We start from the raw sequence: 16,940 nt of genomic DNA, 5'->3' as shown, positions 1-16,940 counted from the left end.
TCTTGCATCATTTAACCCAGGTTCAATCCCTAGAACCCCATATGTTCTCTCAGGCACCACTAAGTGTGATCCCTAAGCACAGGTCAGGAATAATCCTTGAGCACTCCCAGATGTGGCCCCAAAACTAAAACAAACTCCATGGAGTTGGGAACAGAGAAAGTACAGTGGGTAAAGATCTTGCCTTGCATGCAGCTGACCTGGGTTTAATCCCTGCCATACCATATGGTAACCCTCTCCCCTCACAAAAAAAAAAAAAAAAAAAAAAAAAACAAGCTGTATGGAGAAACTCCTTGCTAATGTTAAGACCAGGAAAATACCAGCAGAGTTCATAATAATCGTCGCCCACAATCTTGTGGATTAGACAGCATATCCTTGAATGAAATTCCATGTAAATTTCCAGATAATATCTGTGGTTGGAAAATAAATTTTAAATTACAATTTTTTTTATTTAAACACCTTGATTACATACATGATTGTGTTTGGGTTTCAGTCATGTAAAGAACACCACCCATCACCAGTGCAACATTCCCATCATCAATGTCCCAAGTCTCCCTCCTCCCCACCCGACCCCCGCCTGTACTCTAAACAGGCTCTCCATTTCCCTCATACATTCTCATTATTAGGACAGTTCAAAATGTAGTTATTTCTCTAACTAAACTCATCACTCTTTGTGGTGAGCTTCCTGAGGTGAGCTGGAGCTTCCAGCTCTTTTCTCTTTTGTGTCTGAAAATTATTATTGCAAGAATGTCTTTCAGTTTTCTTAAAACCCATAGATGAGTGAGACCATTCTGCGTTTTTTTCTCTCTCTCTCTGACTTATTTCACTCAGCATAATAGATTCCGTGTACATCCATGTATAGGAAAATTTCATGACTTCATCTCTCCTGACAGCTGCATAATATTTCATTTTGTATATATACCACAGTTTCTTTAGCCATTCGTCTGTTGAAGGGCATCTTGGTTGTTTCCAGAGTCTTGCTATGGTAAATAGTGCTGCAATGAATATAGGTGTAAGGAAGGGGTTTTTGTATTGTATTTTTGTGTTCCTAGGGTATATTCCTAGGAGTGGTATAGCTGGATCATATGGGAACTCGATTTCTAGTTTTTGGAGGAATCTCCATATCGCTTTCCATAAAGGTTGAACTAGGCGGCATTCCCACCAGCAGTGGATAAGAGTTCCTTTCTCTCCACATCCCCGCCAACACTGTTTATTCTCATTCTTTGTGATGTGTGCCATTCTCTGTGGTGTGAGGTGGTATCTCATTGTTGTTTTGATTTGCATTTCCCTGATGATTAGTTTTTAATAAAATAATAAATTTTAAATAAAATAATTTTTAATGAAAAAATTTTAAAAATCATTAAAAATCTATTGTAATAGGGAAAAGAAGAAAATTTAGTCAAGTGAAAATCTGATAAAGTGAAACATAAATTCCAGAAAACAAAAGGAGCTAGTTCTCTTTTTACAGTCTTATTGAAGGATGAACAATTCCTAATAATCAGTAATTGGAAGTGAGCAAGGAAAGCTAGTTTCTCAGTTCTTGAACACATGCCCTGTGATATGTTCCTTCACAGAGAAGTTTTAGGGCTCTCTTCATGTCATTACCTCTCAGACTATATATGATGGGGTTCTGCATGGGGTAACCACAGTGTAAATGGCTGAGACCATTTAACTCAACTAAGAGCTGTGGGTAGCATCAGAGCTCAGTTATTCTTATTAACCTGGACAGAATTGAGATAGGGGCTGGAGTGAAAGTACTTAACAACACATGCTTTGCAAGCAATCAACCCACATTCAGTCCTTGGCACCCTATATACTTTCCTGAGCCCATCATTAGTGATCCTTAAGTACAGAGAGAGGAGTAAGTCCTAAGTACCACAGGATGTGACACCAAAATAAAATAGAGAAGGCAACAGAGAGATGAGACATCAGCTGGAAAATGCTTTATATTTCCCCTGAACTGAGGAGATTCCACCATCTGATCCTCTCCACTGGCAGTCATGGTGTTTTTGGACATTACTTATGTGCCTTAGTAGACAAAAATAATCCTGTGTAGTATTACATTTAAACCTGTACATTTTAACATAGTTTCTAGCATTAATAAAATAACAATTTAATTACACAAAATATAAAATGTTATCCAAGTAAAAGTAATCAAATCACTATATACCATATAGCCAATTAAATAAATAAATTACTTCATTAATCAGGTGGTTTATCACAACCTTATCTGCCTCTGCATTAAATTGTATTGGCTCTGGGGCACACCAATGTTCTGGTTCCTTCACTATGATTACCCGGTCAGGGACAGTTCAGATGTTGAATGAGCTCACTTAGAGAGGACCTCTGAGAACTGGAAGTCTATATTCTTTTGAAATGGTTAATAATGGAGGACCAAGGACTTTCCCAGAAAAATAAAAGTACTTATGCCTTCAGATATTAAGAAACCAAACAATAAATTCAAAGCAAACTAAAAAATGTCTCTTTCAGCTCACATGCACACAAGCTGAGACTGTGGAAGTTTGTATTTACAGCTCCTTTGTCATGTACTTTGCAAAAGCTTGTGTGAAGTAAAGAAATTCATGCAGAGTAAAGTCAATCAGAAGGAAAAGGATAGACACAGAATGATCTCTCTCATATGTGGGACTTAAAGATACACAGGTAGGAACAATGGTCTAAAGGCAACATAATGGGAGAGCTAATCCATACAACACAATTGAGTTGGAAGAGAGGGGCTTGGGAGACAAGGATCTTAGAGGCCTTGGAAAAAGGAGGTAGTATACTAGTGATGGGTATAGTGTTGAAACTGTGCATAAGGAACAATTATTAATAATATTGTAAACCACAGAATCAATTATATTAATTTATTTATTGTTTTTGGGGGGCCACACCCGGCAGTGCTTAGGGGTTACTATGCTATGCGCTCAGAAATCGTTCCTGGCAGGCTCAGGGGACCATATGAGACGGTGGGGTTCAAACCACCATCCATCTGCATGCAAGGCAAATGCTCTACCTTCATGCCATCTCTCCTGCCCCTACAGAATCAATTCAAATTAATAGTTTACAAATAAAATGTATTTTGTCTGATATTTTAAATTATGCTTCTAGTTTTCAAATCTGAAACACTATTTCCCAACCAAAAATAATTTTGCCCCTAGGTTTTGAATGTCTGAATTGACATCTACAATTCACAAGTCAGCACCCTCCAATTTTTCATCTTCCCTTTCAATCAACAATGACAAATGAGAAGGTATCCAATTTTACTTGCCTACGAATCCTAGGTCCTAGTATCAAAAACAAAATCTAACTTAGTAATTCAGGAAGCCACAGAGACTGCATTTCTTTTTTTTAATATTTTATTTAAACACCTTGATTACAAACATAATTGTGGTTGGGTTTCTGCATGTAAAGAACACCCTCCATCACCAGTGCATCATTCCCATCACCAATGTCCCAAATTTCCCTCCTCCCCACCCATCTCTGCCTGTACTCTAGACAGGCTTTCTATTTCCCTCATACATAGAGACTGCATTTCTAATGGGTTTTGTGACTGATAATAATGCTGCGATCTTGGTCCCAGAACCACCCCATATTAACAAGATTGCTTCCTTGAGTTCCACAAGATTTAGGGGTATCTAATTTTCATCAAAAGTAATCATGCTGACATATGTGTGCATGACCTCAATATTACTATTAATATATAATATATTGAGATTAATTACAGTAATTAATTACTGGGATTAATTCTCTGTTCGTTCCTTCCCTTGAATGATCCTGGAATGGTAGAACATAATAAATTTCTGAAAACGACTTTGAGGAAAGCAGGATAGAGGCTCAAATATAAGTCACCATTTTCATGTCAAGCAGGCATGCTAACCGCCTACATTATGTTTCCAGAGGGCATTTTTGTACCAACTCATTTACTCTGATGTCTTACTGCTTTTCTTTTTTGTGTGTGTGTGTGTGTGATTCTGTACTTGTAATTTGTATTTTTCTTTAAGTGTATCCGTGTTTTCTAGGTTATCCAATTTGTCGGCATATAATTGTTGATAGCAGTTTGTATGATCCTCTCTATCTTCTTTTTTTTCTTTTTGGGTCACACAAATGATGCTCAGGGGTTACTCCTGGCTATGTGCTCAGAAATTGCTCCTGGGTTGGGGGACCATATGGGATGCCAGGAGATCATACCACGGGTTCATCCTAGGCTAGCGCATGCAAGGCAAATGCCTTATCGCTTGCACCACCACTTGGGCCCCATGATCCTCTCTATCCTCTGTTGTATCATTTTCAACAGTTCCTCTATAATATTATATATATATATATATTTGAATGATTCTTTTGCATAGCTGAACTAAAATTTCGTCATTTTTTTTTATCTTTAAACAGCATAGTGAAGACTGGAGAGAATGGAGAGAACAAGAAAATGCTTGCTTTGTAAGTGGCCAAATAAGATCCAATCCCTGGCATTCTGTATGATCCTCTGAGCATCACTAGGAGTGATCGCTGCCCACATAACCATAAGTAACCCTGAGTATTGCCAGATGACACCCAAAAATAAAAGATAAAAATAAAGAGGATGTCTTGATTTTATGAAATTTTCCCTGCTACTAAAATTGCTGTATTTTTTGTCTATAAATATGCTAAATTTGGACATTATTTGTTGATCAATGGCTAATAATTTGAGAAATAAAACCATTTATTTTCTTTATTCTGTTGGATTGTTTTTCAGGAGGAGGCTATACCTGGCAATGAAGGCAAGCACTCTACCCTACCGTACTATCTCTCCAGCACCAACAGATTGTTTTTCTTAATATCTTTCTATATTATATTGTGTAAGTCACATTTTCTGTTCTCTTGAAATCATTTAGACCACAATCCATAATAAATTTTGTGATCAGTTCAAAATGTTCAAGGGGTAAATGCCTTGAACCAAAAAAGAGAATCAGGGCCCGGAGAGATAGAACAGCAGCGTTTGCCTTGCAAGCAGCCGATACAGAACCAAAGGTGGTTGGTTCGAATCCCGGTGTCCCATATGGTCCCCCGTGCCTGCCAGGAGCTATTTCTGAGCAGACAGCCAGGAGTAACCCCTGAGCAACGCCGGTTGTGGCTGAAAAACCAAAAGAGAGAGAGAGAGAGAGAGAGAGAGAGAGAAAGAGAGAGAGAGAGAATCATAACCTATGTAGCCACAAAATCTTCAGAAGAAAAGAAAAAGAATTTAATAAACATCACCATTAAATCAATTTATCAATTTTCACCAAAATGTATAAACCCATTACACCTGGTTACAAACATAGTTTAAAAGCTACCTGTTCAAAATATTTTTTCAACACCATAGAGAGAATACTTGCCTTGAATTTGGCTGACCTGATTTCTAACTCTGTACCACATATGGTCACCTGACCACTAAATATGTGTTCCCCCACCCAAAAAAAGAAAAATACTTTTCAAATTCTCACAATGTGGGACTTAACATTTTACTTAATCATATTTCAAGTCATTTAGATGCTAATTATTTATTGATCATTATTTACAATGAGGAATCCTCTTGAATAATATAAACTTCACAAATATTTTGCTCGTGACTAAAATCATTCTGATCAATGAGTTGAAAGAGAATAGATCCAAATAAAACTATAACCCATAAATCATCCTAAAAATTATGACTTAAAGTCTTCTTGAGAGGAAAGACAGTTAAAGTAGATATATGTAGGAATTTTAAATATAAAAATTAATGCAGTCTTATATTTTCTCTATTACAAAATTGCATACATTTTATCAAGTGCAATTTATCCATTAGAGTAGTAAAATGTTCATGATGATTCTTTAGCACAACTAAAAATATTATGATATTGGTCATTTGATAAGTATTGTTCAAGTTATTATGTTGACTCTTTAGGATAATAAGATTTCTAAATTCCTTGGATGGGAAGGAATTTGACAATGTTTCAAGTGGTCAAGGCTAAATGGTTGGATAGCAGTAATAGCAGAAAGGACAAGCAGAAATACTTCATGACTAGAGCAGACATCAAAGAAATGGAAATCTCAGTAAATGAATAGAAAAAGCAAGTTTAATTGACAGTCTAATAATTCAATTATTTTCTGTTTGTATTGGGGGCACAATATGCAAGGCAAGCATCCTGCCCACTGAACTATTTCCCCATTCCACATAAAATTTATTCTAGTACTTTTTTTTTATATTGGTGCTTTTTCATACGAGAATAATTGTCTTTAGTAGTTTCTTTCAAAAAAGGCTTTTAAAGCCCTTTTCATGTCATTATTCCTCAGACTGTAGATGAAGGGGTTGAGCATGGGTGTGACCACAGTATAAATCACTGAGGCTGTTGAACTTGACCGTGAGTTGTTGGTGGTAGCAGCAGAGCTAAGATACTCACCCAGGACTGTACAATAAAATAAGGTGACGACCGAGAGGTGAGACACACAGGTGGAAAATGCTTTTTTCTTCCCCTGAACTGATGATATTCCATGTATGGACAAGACAATCTTAGAGTAAGAATAAAGGATCCCAAGCAGGGAAACAGTAGCCACCAGAAGAGCTGACGAATAAATTCCCACGTTATTAAGTAAGGTATCAGAACAGGCAAGTTGGACCAACTGTTTGAGCTCACAGAAGAAGTTGGGAATTTCCAAGTCTGTGCAGAAGGACAAACGCAAAACCAGTAAGCTGTGTAACAATGATATCAGAGTGCTTGGAATCCAAGACCCCAGAACCAGCAGTCCACAGAACTGAGGGTTCATGATGACTGTATAGTGCAGAGGATAGCATATGGCCACAAAGCGATCATAGGCCATCACAGTCAAAAGAAAGATGTCCAAACAAGCAAAATGTAGGAAAAAATACATCTGGGTGATGCAGCCCTCATAGGTGATATCTTTGCTGTGTGTTTGGATATTCACCAGCATCTTGGGGATAGTGGTGGAGGTGAAGCAAATGTCCACAAAGGACAGGTTGGAGAGGAAGAAGTACATGGGGGTATGGAGGTGGGAGTCTGAGCTGACAGCCAGTATGATGAGCAGGTTTCCAAGCACAGTGATCAGGTACATGGAGAAAAAAAGCACAAATATGAGGGGCTGAAGTTCTGCTTCCTCTGAAAATCCCAAAAGAATGAATTCTGAAATTTGTGAGGTATTTCCTACTTTCATGTTATAGGGGAGATATCTAGGAAAGAGGAGAAAAATGAGACATATTTTCACTTACATATTTAAATGATAAAACTAGTATGCCCATAATATTGTGCACATAAATTTATATTTCTATATAATATTGTTCTATAATATATATTTATATATAGTCACAATCATGAAAGAGGTAATTCAGTATGGAATATAGAATAATCCTCATGTGATCAGGTTCTGATCTGGAAGATTATCTTATTGGATGAAGCCCAAAACCAGGACAAATGTGTGCTTGTGCTTATTGGGACTGACCCCAAACCAGACTGAAGTCCCCAAACCAAATACAACAAAGATTCCACCTGATCAAAGGGAAGGATCTGGCCTCATCACAATGATACAGATCATTGATTATATATAATTGATTATATATTTATATTTTATTATTATATTATATATAAATAACATATTTATATAAATATTTATATTTAAATGTATATTTCTATGTGTATCCAGCTCCTTTATAGGCTCGCCAATACCATCTTTCCCCATTCAATTCTTTACCTAAGGAGTTCTCATTCTTTTACCACTTTAGAAATCTATAAGTTGAGCACCCAGCATGTTTTAGCTAGTGCTGAAGGAATGAGTATAGCATGGTAAAGAGGAGCCATCCTCACAATTCAAGAATACAACACAAAGCATAGAGTCTTGACCTATTTATGATAGTGTCAGTTTTGGAAAATCAGGAAGCAAGTTTAAAGAAGAAAATTATTATTGTATTCTAAGTATTCTATTTTTAAGTGCTTGTAGGCTCTAGAACCAAAATAAGGGTGAGGAGGCATTAAACAAAGAGTTTTGTATGAGAGCATGAAGGAACTGGGTAATTTGGGAAATGGTCGCTCATTAAGAGATCAATCAGTGAAAAATCCTGAAAAGGTGTTGTTGGAGAGTTTGAAACTAGAAACAGTAAAGGTTGTTGTGCAAGGGGGTCAAGGGAAGAGGAAGAAATGAGAAATGGCCTCAGATTAGAGGGAGGAAAGAATCATCTCTGTAGCCCTGACACATGAAGGATTAGGATTTTTTATCCATTGTATATCTTTCTCGTGCTTTAAAGGGGAAGTCATGAATTAGAATTGATTCCTCATTGATAGTTCCACCAGATGACTTCATTCATGCCCCCTGAACTGTGAGAATCACTTTAGGCATATGTATCCAGAGACCTCACTCTTCAAATTCACACACACACACACACACACACACACACACACACACACACACACACACACACGTGTATGAATGCATCCTCACACTGTTGCACACATACACAACATGTCTCTGTAGTTTACTTCCATTTCTTTTCCTTTCCTACAATACTTAGTATTTGAAAAATGCATAAAATCAATTATCTGTATCATTGTGATGAGGCCAGATCCTTTCCTTTGATCCGGTGGCATCTTTTCTTTGTTGTATTTGGTTTGGAGACTTCAGTCTGGTTTGGGGTCAGTCCCAATAAGCACAAGCACACTTTTGTCCTGGTCCTGGGCTTCATCCAACAAGACAATCTTCCAGATCAGAACCTGATCACATGAGGATTATTCTATATTCCATACTGAATTACCTCCTTCATGATTGTGACTAAGGCAGTACTGTCATACACACATTTATTTCACCATCCTTTGTCCCTGTCATTGTAAGTTTGATTTAAGCAGGGACTTCCACGTTTTTGACCACATTTTATGTTTTACTGAAGAATTTCCATATATATATATATATATATATATGCCTTTATAAAGATCCAAACTTAAATCCAAGTGTAATCCAAAATTAAATCTAAAATCCAAATTTAAACATGACTAAATTAAATGAAAGCAGGGTAATAAAACTGAGTCCAAATGAGTAATTTCAGGGGCTGGAGTGGTGGTACAAGTGGTAAGGTGTTTTCCTTGCACGTGCTAACCTAGGACAGACCGTGGTTCAATCCCCCTGATTCCCATATGGTCCCCCAAGCCAGGAGTGATTTCTGAATGCATAGACAGGAGTAACCCCGGAGTGTCACTGAGTGTGGCCCAAAAACTAAAACCAAAACCAAAAAAAAAAAAAAATCAATTGATTTACATAAACTAAATGAAAAACTAAATGCAGAAAAGACATTAACTTCAGATAATAAGAACATACACTAGCAAATCAGATAGACTGATAATTCAGTTATAGAAACCCATACACTAAGGGTATAATTTATAGTATTTTAAGAATATTCCTGGACCACAGGAGATGCTCTTTACTTATGTGTTTACTGAATCAAAAATAGATCATGTGTATATGTATTTATACATTAATGCTATGCTAAGTTGTATTTCAACTAAGTTTGAAAAAGATTTGAATTGTAAAATGCTATGTATAGGTAATGGATATTTATGTGAGTAAATATGACAGTGCTCTCCTCCCAAAGATATTTTACTAAAAAAAAGTATATTATAATGTATTGGCAACAAAACATTCTAGATACACATCAATACAATTGCAGGCACAATTTCAGATAGGAAAAAATCTGTTGGTTAAATAAAGCAAGAACCTCAGAATTAAGGAGCTTATTAATGTTTTTTAAATGTTCGTATTTTGTATTTTCACCAAATGTCAATTCTGGAACAATAGTCTGATAAAACTGTTATATATTTTTATTCTAGAGTAAAAAAAAATCAATGAGTCATTTATATATAGTAAAAGCTATATCAAAATGATGAGCAATCAGGATAAATTTTTTGAAACTAAGTAAGTTACTTATGAGAGAACAACAGGAAATTTCTTTCCCACTGCTCAGTCTCATAAAAAAGTTTAAAGGATACATCATGATACACTCTGGGAACATGGCAGAGGGAAGTCAACATTGGTGGTGGGATTGGTCCTGATTCATTATATGTCTGAAACCCAACTATGAAGGACTTTGTAGATCAAAATGGTTTCAATAAAATAAAATTAAATATAAAAGAAAAAAATGTTTAAAGAGATGTCATTATTAGGAATAAAAAGGAGCTGACAGCAGAAGGAACATAAATTTTCTACAGAAAAGATAATTAGTAAGACATTGGTAGTGCAAAGGAGTGGTGTCACTAAATATCCAAATCACAAAGTCAATAACACTAAATATAAGAAATCCAAACTATAGCAAACAAAATAAAAATGTGCCTGTCCTCAGGATTAGGGCAGGTGGATGGTGGAGTTCATGCTAGAACAGAATATGCTTAAAACCCAAAGATAAATAACCTTGTAAGCCATGGTGTTTTGATTTAAAAAATTAAATATAGTATTCAGGAAGGGGAAAAACTGAGGCAACTAAAAATACCACGCTTGATTATTTTAAGTTTATTCATCTAGTGCTACAGGCATTCTGTTTTAGTCATTCTTAGCAGTGGGTCTGTTGTGATGTTTAGTGCCCACCTTCCTTAATCAAAAACTACCCATACATCACATTTCTGAAACATTCAGAGAGATCTCTATATTTTGCATATAATCTGGTTGTCAACAGAAACCCATTTAAGAGCCACACATAGAAATTTGTAAATCACAAGACGATTTTTTAGCTGTGGTAGAAAGGCAACTTAATGATAAAGAAGATCAAAGTTTATCTTAAGTATGAGTTATCCTACTAAAAAGTGTGATATAGCCACTGAACTATATTGATTTGCTAATCTTGTAGCCAATACATTTTCCTGCCTATAGGAGGAGAATGGGCTCTTAGAGTCTATGCATCAATGTAAATACTTTTGTATCTCTGAGTAGTAAGCTGGACCATTGAACTCACCTGGCTGGTATATCTGTGCTGGATGAGTTGGGCTATTGAACTCATCTGGCTGGGAATTCAGTGAGGGAGGTGTCCAGGTGAAAATCTAAAGTGCTTCTTGAGTAGAGACTGATGGAGACCACTGTCTTTTACATAGAAAATACAGCAAGAAGGAAGAAAGAGCATAAGTCATCTAGCCAGAATTCACACTCCCAACAAACAATGAGAAGCAACCAAACCCTTCCAGTCCATGTTAACAGTTCTTTGTTTCTACTCATTAGGCTCTTTTATCTCTTTTTCCTACTATTTCCTGTGATTCCCCTGTGGGTAACTGGTCTGGACAGAAAGGAAGTTCCTAATAGCTCCTTTTTCTCAAGATATTAGGAGCCAAGTAGTCAGTGTGTGTGTGTGTAATTGTTCATGTGCATATGTGTGTGTTTTAAAACTTTTCCATTAATTCCCTCTTTTTCTAGATCAATCAGCTCACACCATCCTCTTCTTGAGTTTTAAGTTTTTCTCTATGTATAAGGCTGAAATATGAACATCTGGATAAGTCCCTTTGTCTCTTTAAAGTACTGAGTTGAGTTAGAACTACCTACCCTGATCTCCAAGAAATTACAGTTCTTCACAACAACGAATAAACAATTTTTCTTTATATAAATTAGTATTTCTTAAAAATATCATTAGGAATCACATGTCAATAACTATCAGATTGTTCTCATGTAAAATGATAATTATAAAACAGGAATAGACAGAATAGTCTCACTCATCTGCAGGATATAAGAAAATTAAATGAATATGGCAATAATATCCTAGAGTAATAGAGATGAATGCTGGGAAGACCAGTCCATGAAATGAAGCTTGCCACAAAGAGAGGTGTGTGCAGGTAGTGCACTAACCGCAATGACAACTACCATGACAATGATAGTGATGGAAAAAGGCAGAATTCCTCTCTAAGAGGAATTCTAAGGCAGGGGTTGGGGTGGGGGAGGAAAATGGTGGTGGGAAGATCACACTAATAAAGGGTGGTGTACATTCTTTGAGTGAAACCAAAGTATGAAAGCTTTTGTAACCATGGTATTTATATAAAAAATAATAATAGGGCTGGAGCAATAGCACAGTGGTAGGGTGCTTGCCTTGTATGTGGCCAATCTAGAACAAACCTTGGTTCCATCCCCAGTGTCCCATATGGTCCCCTGAGCCAGGAGCCATTTCTGAGCACATAGTTAGGAGTAAACCCTGAGTGTCGCTGAGTGTCGCCCAAAAAAAAAAAAATCAAATAATAAAACATGTTCAGACACCTTACCTAAGCCATCGCTAATTACTATGTAATTCAATTCTTATAAAATCCACCTATGAGTACCTCCTTTTTCCTTTGTAGAAATAAGACAATTGTGGAATCTTCCCAAAGTTAAAATTAAAGGAAATTTCCCGATTGTGGTGAGATGAGTGGGGCTCCATCATCTGGAATTAATTCTCCCCTGAAGATATTCAATCATTCTTAGCTGCCCAAAATTTCAGGTTTTGTCCTTGGTATCTCTAGAACGATGTGTAGCCAGGGCAGGTAGCCTTCCCCCACACCTCTGTTCCAGAAGTCCCAGCAGTCATGCTCATGAACTACTTCTATATATACTTCTACTATATACTTCTATATATACTTCTACTATATGAATTCATCAATGCAGCTCCACAGATTCTCAAAGTCCTGGAACTGCATAATATGCCCCTAATTTAATAATGACTTCACAGTAGGAATACACCAAATTAGATGTGAATCTAATTTATTATAAGCTCAACAAACAACAGACTGCTCAGTTAACCATAAATAGCTTAGTAAACTTTCAAATAATTTTCACAATTTTTTACTTTATTTAAAGAGAATGTACCACTTAGTTGACATAGTTGGCCATAATACATGTGTTTCTAGATAAATAAAAGCAAAATTATTTAAAAAATGATAGAAAGAGGGCCCGGAGAGATAGCACAGTGGCGTTTGCCTTGCAAGCAGCCGATCCAGGACCAAAGGTGGTTGGTTCGAATCCCGGTGTCCCATATGGTCCCCCGTGCCTGCCAGGAGCTATTTCTGAGCAGACAGACAGGAGAAAGCCCTGAGCACCGCCGGGTGTGGCCCAAAAACCAAAAAAAAAAAAAAAATGATAGAAAGAAAAATGAAAAAGGAAGAGAAGAAAGTTTAAAGAAAAAGTGCAGTAGTAAGCACAGTTGTGAAAACTATTGTATCAGTGCACAGCAAAAGACAATTCCAAGAAAACAGTAATGTAAAATTAGAAGATAGATTAACATTCCTTATCCTCATCCTCTCCATCAGCACTATCTGCTCCAACCTCTTCGTAATCCTTCTCAAGGGCAGCCATGTTCTCGCGAGCCTCAGAGAAGTCCCTCCTCCATGCCCTCGCCCACATACCAGTGAACAAAGGCAGATCAAACTTGTGTTCAGGAGATCCCAGGCCTCAGCAATGAACGTGATGTTGCTCAGCAAGCACACAGCTCACTGTACTACCTTCATTGGAAACTGTTCACAAAAGGAAAAAAAGTTGTTCCTTTCTTATTTTATTAAAATAAAATAGGGCCTGGAGAGATAGCACAGCGGCGTTTGCCTTGCAAGCAGCCGATCCAGGACCAAAGGTGGTTGGTTCGAATCCCGGTGTCCCATATGGTCCCCCGTGCCTGCCAGGAGCTATTTCTGAGCAGACAGCCAGGAGTAACCCCTGAGCACCGCCGAGTGTGGCCCAAAAAAAAATAAAAATAAAAATAAAAAATAATAATAAAATAATAATATAGAGGGCTGGAGAAATAGGGATAGGTCTGCTAGTGCAGTTGCTTTCCACAGTGATTGTCTTGCACAGAGTAAGGCATTGTCTTGCACACAGCTGACCCCAGCCAATTCTCAGCATCTCATATGGTCCCACAAACCTGCCAGGAGTAATTTCTATTTTTTTATTTATTTTTATTTATTTATTTATTTATTTATTTTTGGTTTTTCGGGCCACACCCTTTTGATGCTCAGGGGTTACTCCTGGTTAAGCGCTCAGAAATTGCCCCTGGCTTGGGAGGACCATATGGGGCGCCAGGAGATCGAACCTCGGTCCTTCCTTGGCTAGCGCTTGCAAGGCAGACACCTTACCTCTAGCACCACCTCACCAGCCCCATCAGGAATAATTTCTGAGTGCAGAGCTAGGAGTATTCTCTGTGGGCCACTGGGTGTGGCTAATAATAATAATAATAATAATAATAATAATAATAATGTCAGAGACTGAATTGTCAGAGATAATAATGTCAGAGACATATAGACTTAGTCATGAAATGGATTTTCTTTTTTCTATTAAAGAGCCATGGTGATTCCTTAAATAAAAAAAAGAAAGAATGCTGGGATAATAGTCTCAAGGAATTTATTTTATCCTTGATTTCTTCTTTGATTCAGTTGTTATTAAGCAGCATGTTGTTCATTCCTCTGGTGTTAGAGTTACTCCATATCTTTTTTTTTAACTAAACAATCTCATCTCTGTGGCACTGTGGTCTGATTAGGTGTGTGGTATGTTTCTTATGCTTATGAATTTTTAAGTTTTACTATGTCCTAAAATGTGATATATACTAGAAATGTTCTTTATACACTAGAGGAAAAAATCATAGCAAAAATATTTAGGACCCGGGGCCGAGAGATAGCATGGAGGTAAGGCGTTTGCCTTCCAGGCAGAAGGACAGTGGTTCGAATCCCAGCATCCCATTTGGTCCCCCGTGCGATTTCTGAGCTAAAGCCAGGAGTAACCTGAGCACTGCTGGGTGTGACCCAAAACCCCCCAAAAATATTTAGGACCCAAATGAGTCAGTGCATTTGGAAATTATTTTCAATCTACTTATAGACATAGTGATGTTGAATTGTCTATTTGTACCCAGTCTCATGTCTTTCTCCAAAAGATTCCTCTGTCCTGTGGATCCAAACAGTTTAACAGGGATCATGGAATTCCTCCTCCTGGAGTTCTTTTTTTTTTTTTTTTTTTTTTTTTTTTGGTTTTTGAGCCACACCCGGCGGTGCTCAGGGGTTACTCCTGGCTGTCTGCTCAGAAATAGCTCCTGGCAGGCACAGGGGACCATATGGAACACCGGGATTCGAACCAACCACCTTTGGTCCTGGATTGGCTGCTTGCAAGGCAAACGCCGCTGTGCTATCTCTCCGGGCCCCTCCTGGAGTTCTTAAATACTCCCCAATTCAGCCTCTCCTCTTCTTCCTATTCCTGTCCATGTACCTGGTCAGTATCACAGGGAACCTGCTCATCATTCTGGCCATTCTGTCTGCACCTGCATACCTCCATGTACTTCTCTTCATCCTACCAGGGGCTTATATTGACTCCATCTCTACAACGTTCCCAAAATGATGGGGGAATTCATACTCAGAGTAGAACCATCTTTTATGTAAGTTGCCTGGTTCAATTTTTTAAAATGTTTGTGCGTGTATGGACAGTTTACTTCTCATAGTAATGGTATTTGATTGCTTTGTAACCATTTGTTACCTCCTGTACTACCCAGTCATCATGTACCCTCTTCTCAGTAGCCTGCTGCTTCTCATGTCTTTTTATATTAGCCTTTTGGAATCCCAGCTGAATTACTTGATGATAGCTTACCTTTTGCACCCATGTAGAAATTCCTCATTTTTTTCTGTGATGCTCCTCAACTCCTCAAGCTTGCTTGTGAGGACACCTCTACTTATCATATATTAATGTTTTTATTGCTGCTATCTTTGGTGGTGTTTCAGTCTCAGTAATTCTTTATTCTCATATGAGAATTGTGTCTTCCATTTTGAAAATTTCATCCACAGGTGAGAGATTCAAAGCCTTTCCATCTGTGATTCTCACTTGTCTATTGTTTGCTTATTTTAAGAGATGGCATTTTGGGTGTACTTTAACTCAGCTGCCACCCAATCTCCCAGTAAGGGGATAGTGTCTTCATTGGTGTACACAATTATTGTTATTATGTTGAAGTTGTTCATCTACAACCTGATAAAAGTACATTAAAAGAACCTTTCAGAACTTTCTTAGGAGATCCCAATCTTAATTCTTCTTTTAAATAATTTTTATTGTGACCAAAGTGAATTACAAATCTTTCACAGTAATATTTAAGATACATAGTGACATTGAATCAGGAACATTCCCGCCACCAGTGTTGTCCTCCCTCCACCCCTGTTCCCAGCGTGCATCCCATATCCTTCATCTTTGTCCCCTGAGGAGCTAGTATAACTGGTTCCCTCTGTGTATAGCTTGTTGTAGATTGGGTATCAATTCTGTTGTTGTTGACTTTGGATTTGGAGTTTAAGTCTAATTATTTCTTTATTTCTACTCATTGTTCATATGACTGTTTGATCTTGGTACCATATTTTTTCCCTCAATTTATGAGGTAGAACAAGATGATTCAATTTATGTGGTTCTGTTTAAAAAAAATAGAAAAAAGAAGAGAAAAGAAAAAATAACAAAAACAAACAAAAATCAGGGAGGAGTCCGTCTAGAGGTTATAAATATCATTTAAAAAAAGAAAAGTATAACAAAATGACAAAAAAGACAAAAAACAGAAATAAACAAAAAACAACAAAAATCAAACAAAAACTAAAACCAGCGACTACAAAAGGCACCACAGCAATAAAGACAACAACCAAACAATACCCACAAGCATGAAATTTAAAAGAAGAAGAAGAAGAAGAAGAAGAAGAAGAAGAAGAAGAAGAAGAAGAAGAAGAAGAAGAAGAAGAAGAAATAAATTGTGTTTCTTTTTATTTTTTTTTTTGCATCAGCCGCAGTAAATATTGGGAGATTAGAAAGGGAATTCCCTTGGCCTAAGAGATAAAGGGTTTCTCGGCCCTTGAAGTGTACTGTCATGGGAATAACTACAGACTCCGTACATGCTCTTTTTCACACCCCCGGGTCCACAACTGAGCAGAAAGTTTCCTGGTACCAATCTTAATTCTTAGAGTTATTTTTGATTGTAGGATTAAAATTATTTCAAAAGCAGTCAACCATCTGAAATCATT

The 16,940-nt window shown here is 37.2% G+C and overlaps 1 protein-coding gene across 1 annotated transcript; it reads right to left on the bottom strand.

Annotated features, from left to right (window-relative positions):
* Positions 1-1,178: 1,178 nt before the first annotated feature.
* LOC126030959 (olfactory receptor 7A10-like) lies at positions 1,179-7,059 on the bottom strand (the record flags this gene model as incomplete). Its single annotated transcript, XM_049789235.1, has 3 exons — positions 6,712-7,059; positions 6,251-6,426; positions 1,179-1,209 (listed from the first exon to the last, which is right to left on the bottom strand). Coding segments are annotated over exons 1-3 (555 nt in total), but the record flags the coding sequence as incomplete, so codon positions are not given.
* Positions 7,060-16,940: the final 9,881 nt, after the last annotated feature.

Source organism: Suncus etruscus, chromosome 15 (genome assembly GCF_024139225.1).
Source record: "Suncus etruscus isolate mSunEtr1 chromosome 15, mSunEtr1.pri.cur, whole genome shotgun sequence".
NCBI lineage: Eukaryota > Metazoa > Chordata > Mammalia > Eulipotyphla > Soricidae > Suncus > Suncus etruscus.
The sequence above is the reverse complement of the archived record's forward strand: the minus strand, read 5'-3'. Positions and strand labels throughout refer to the sequence as shown.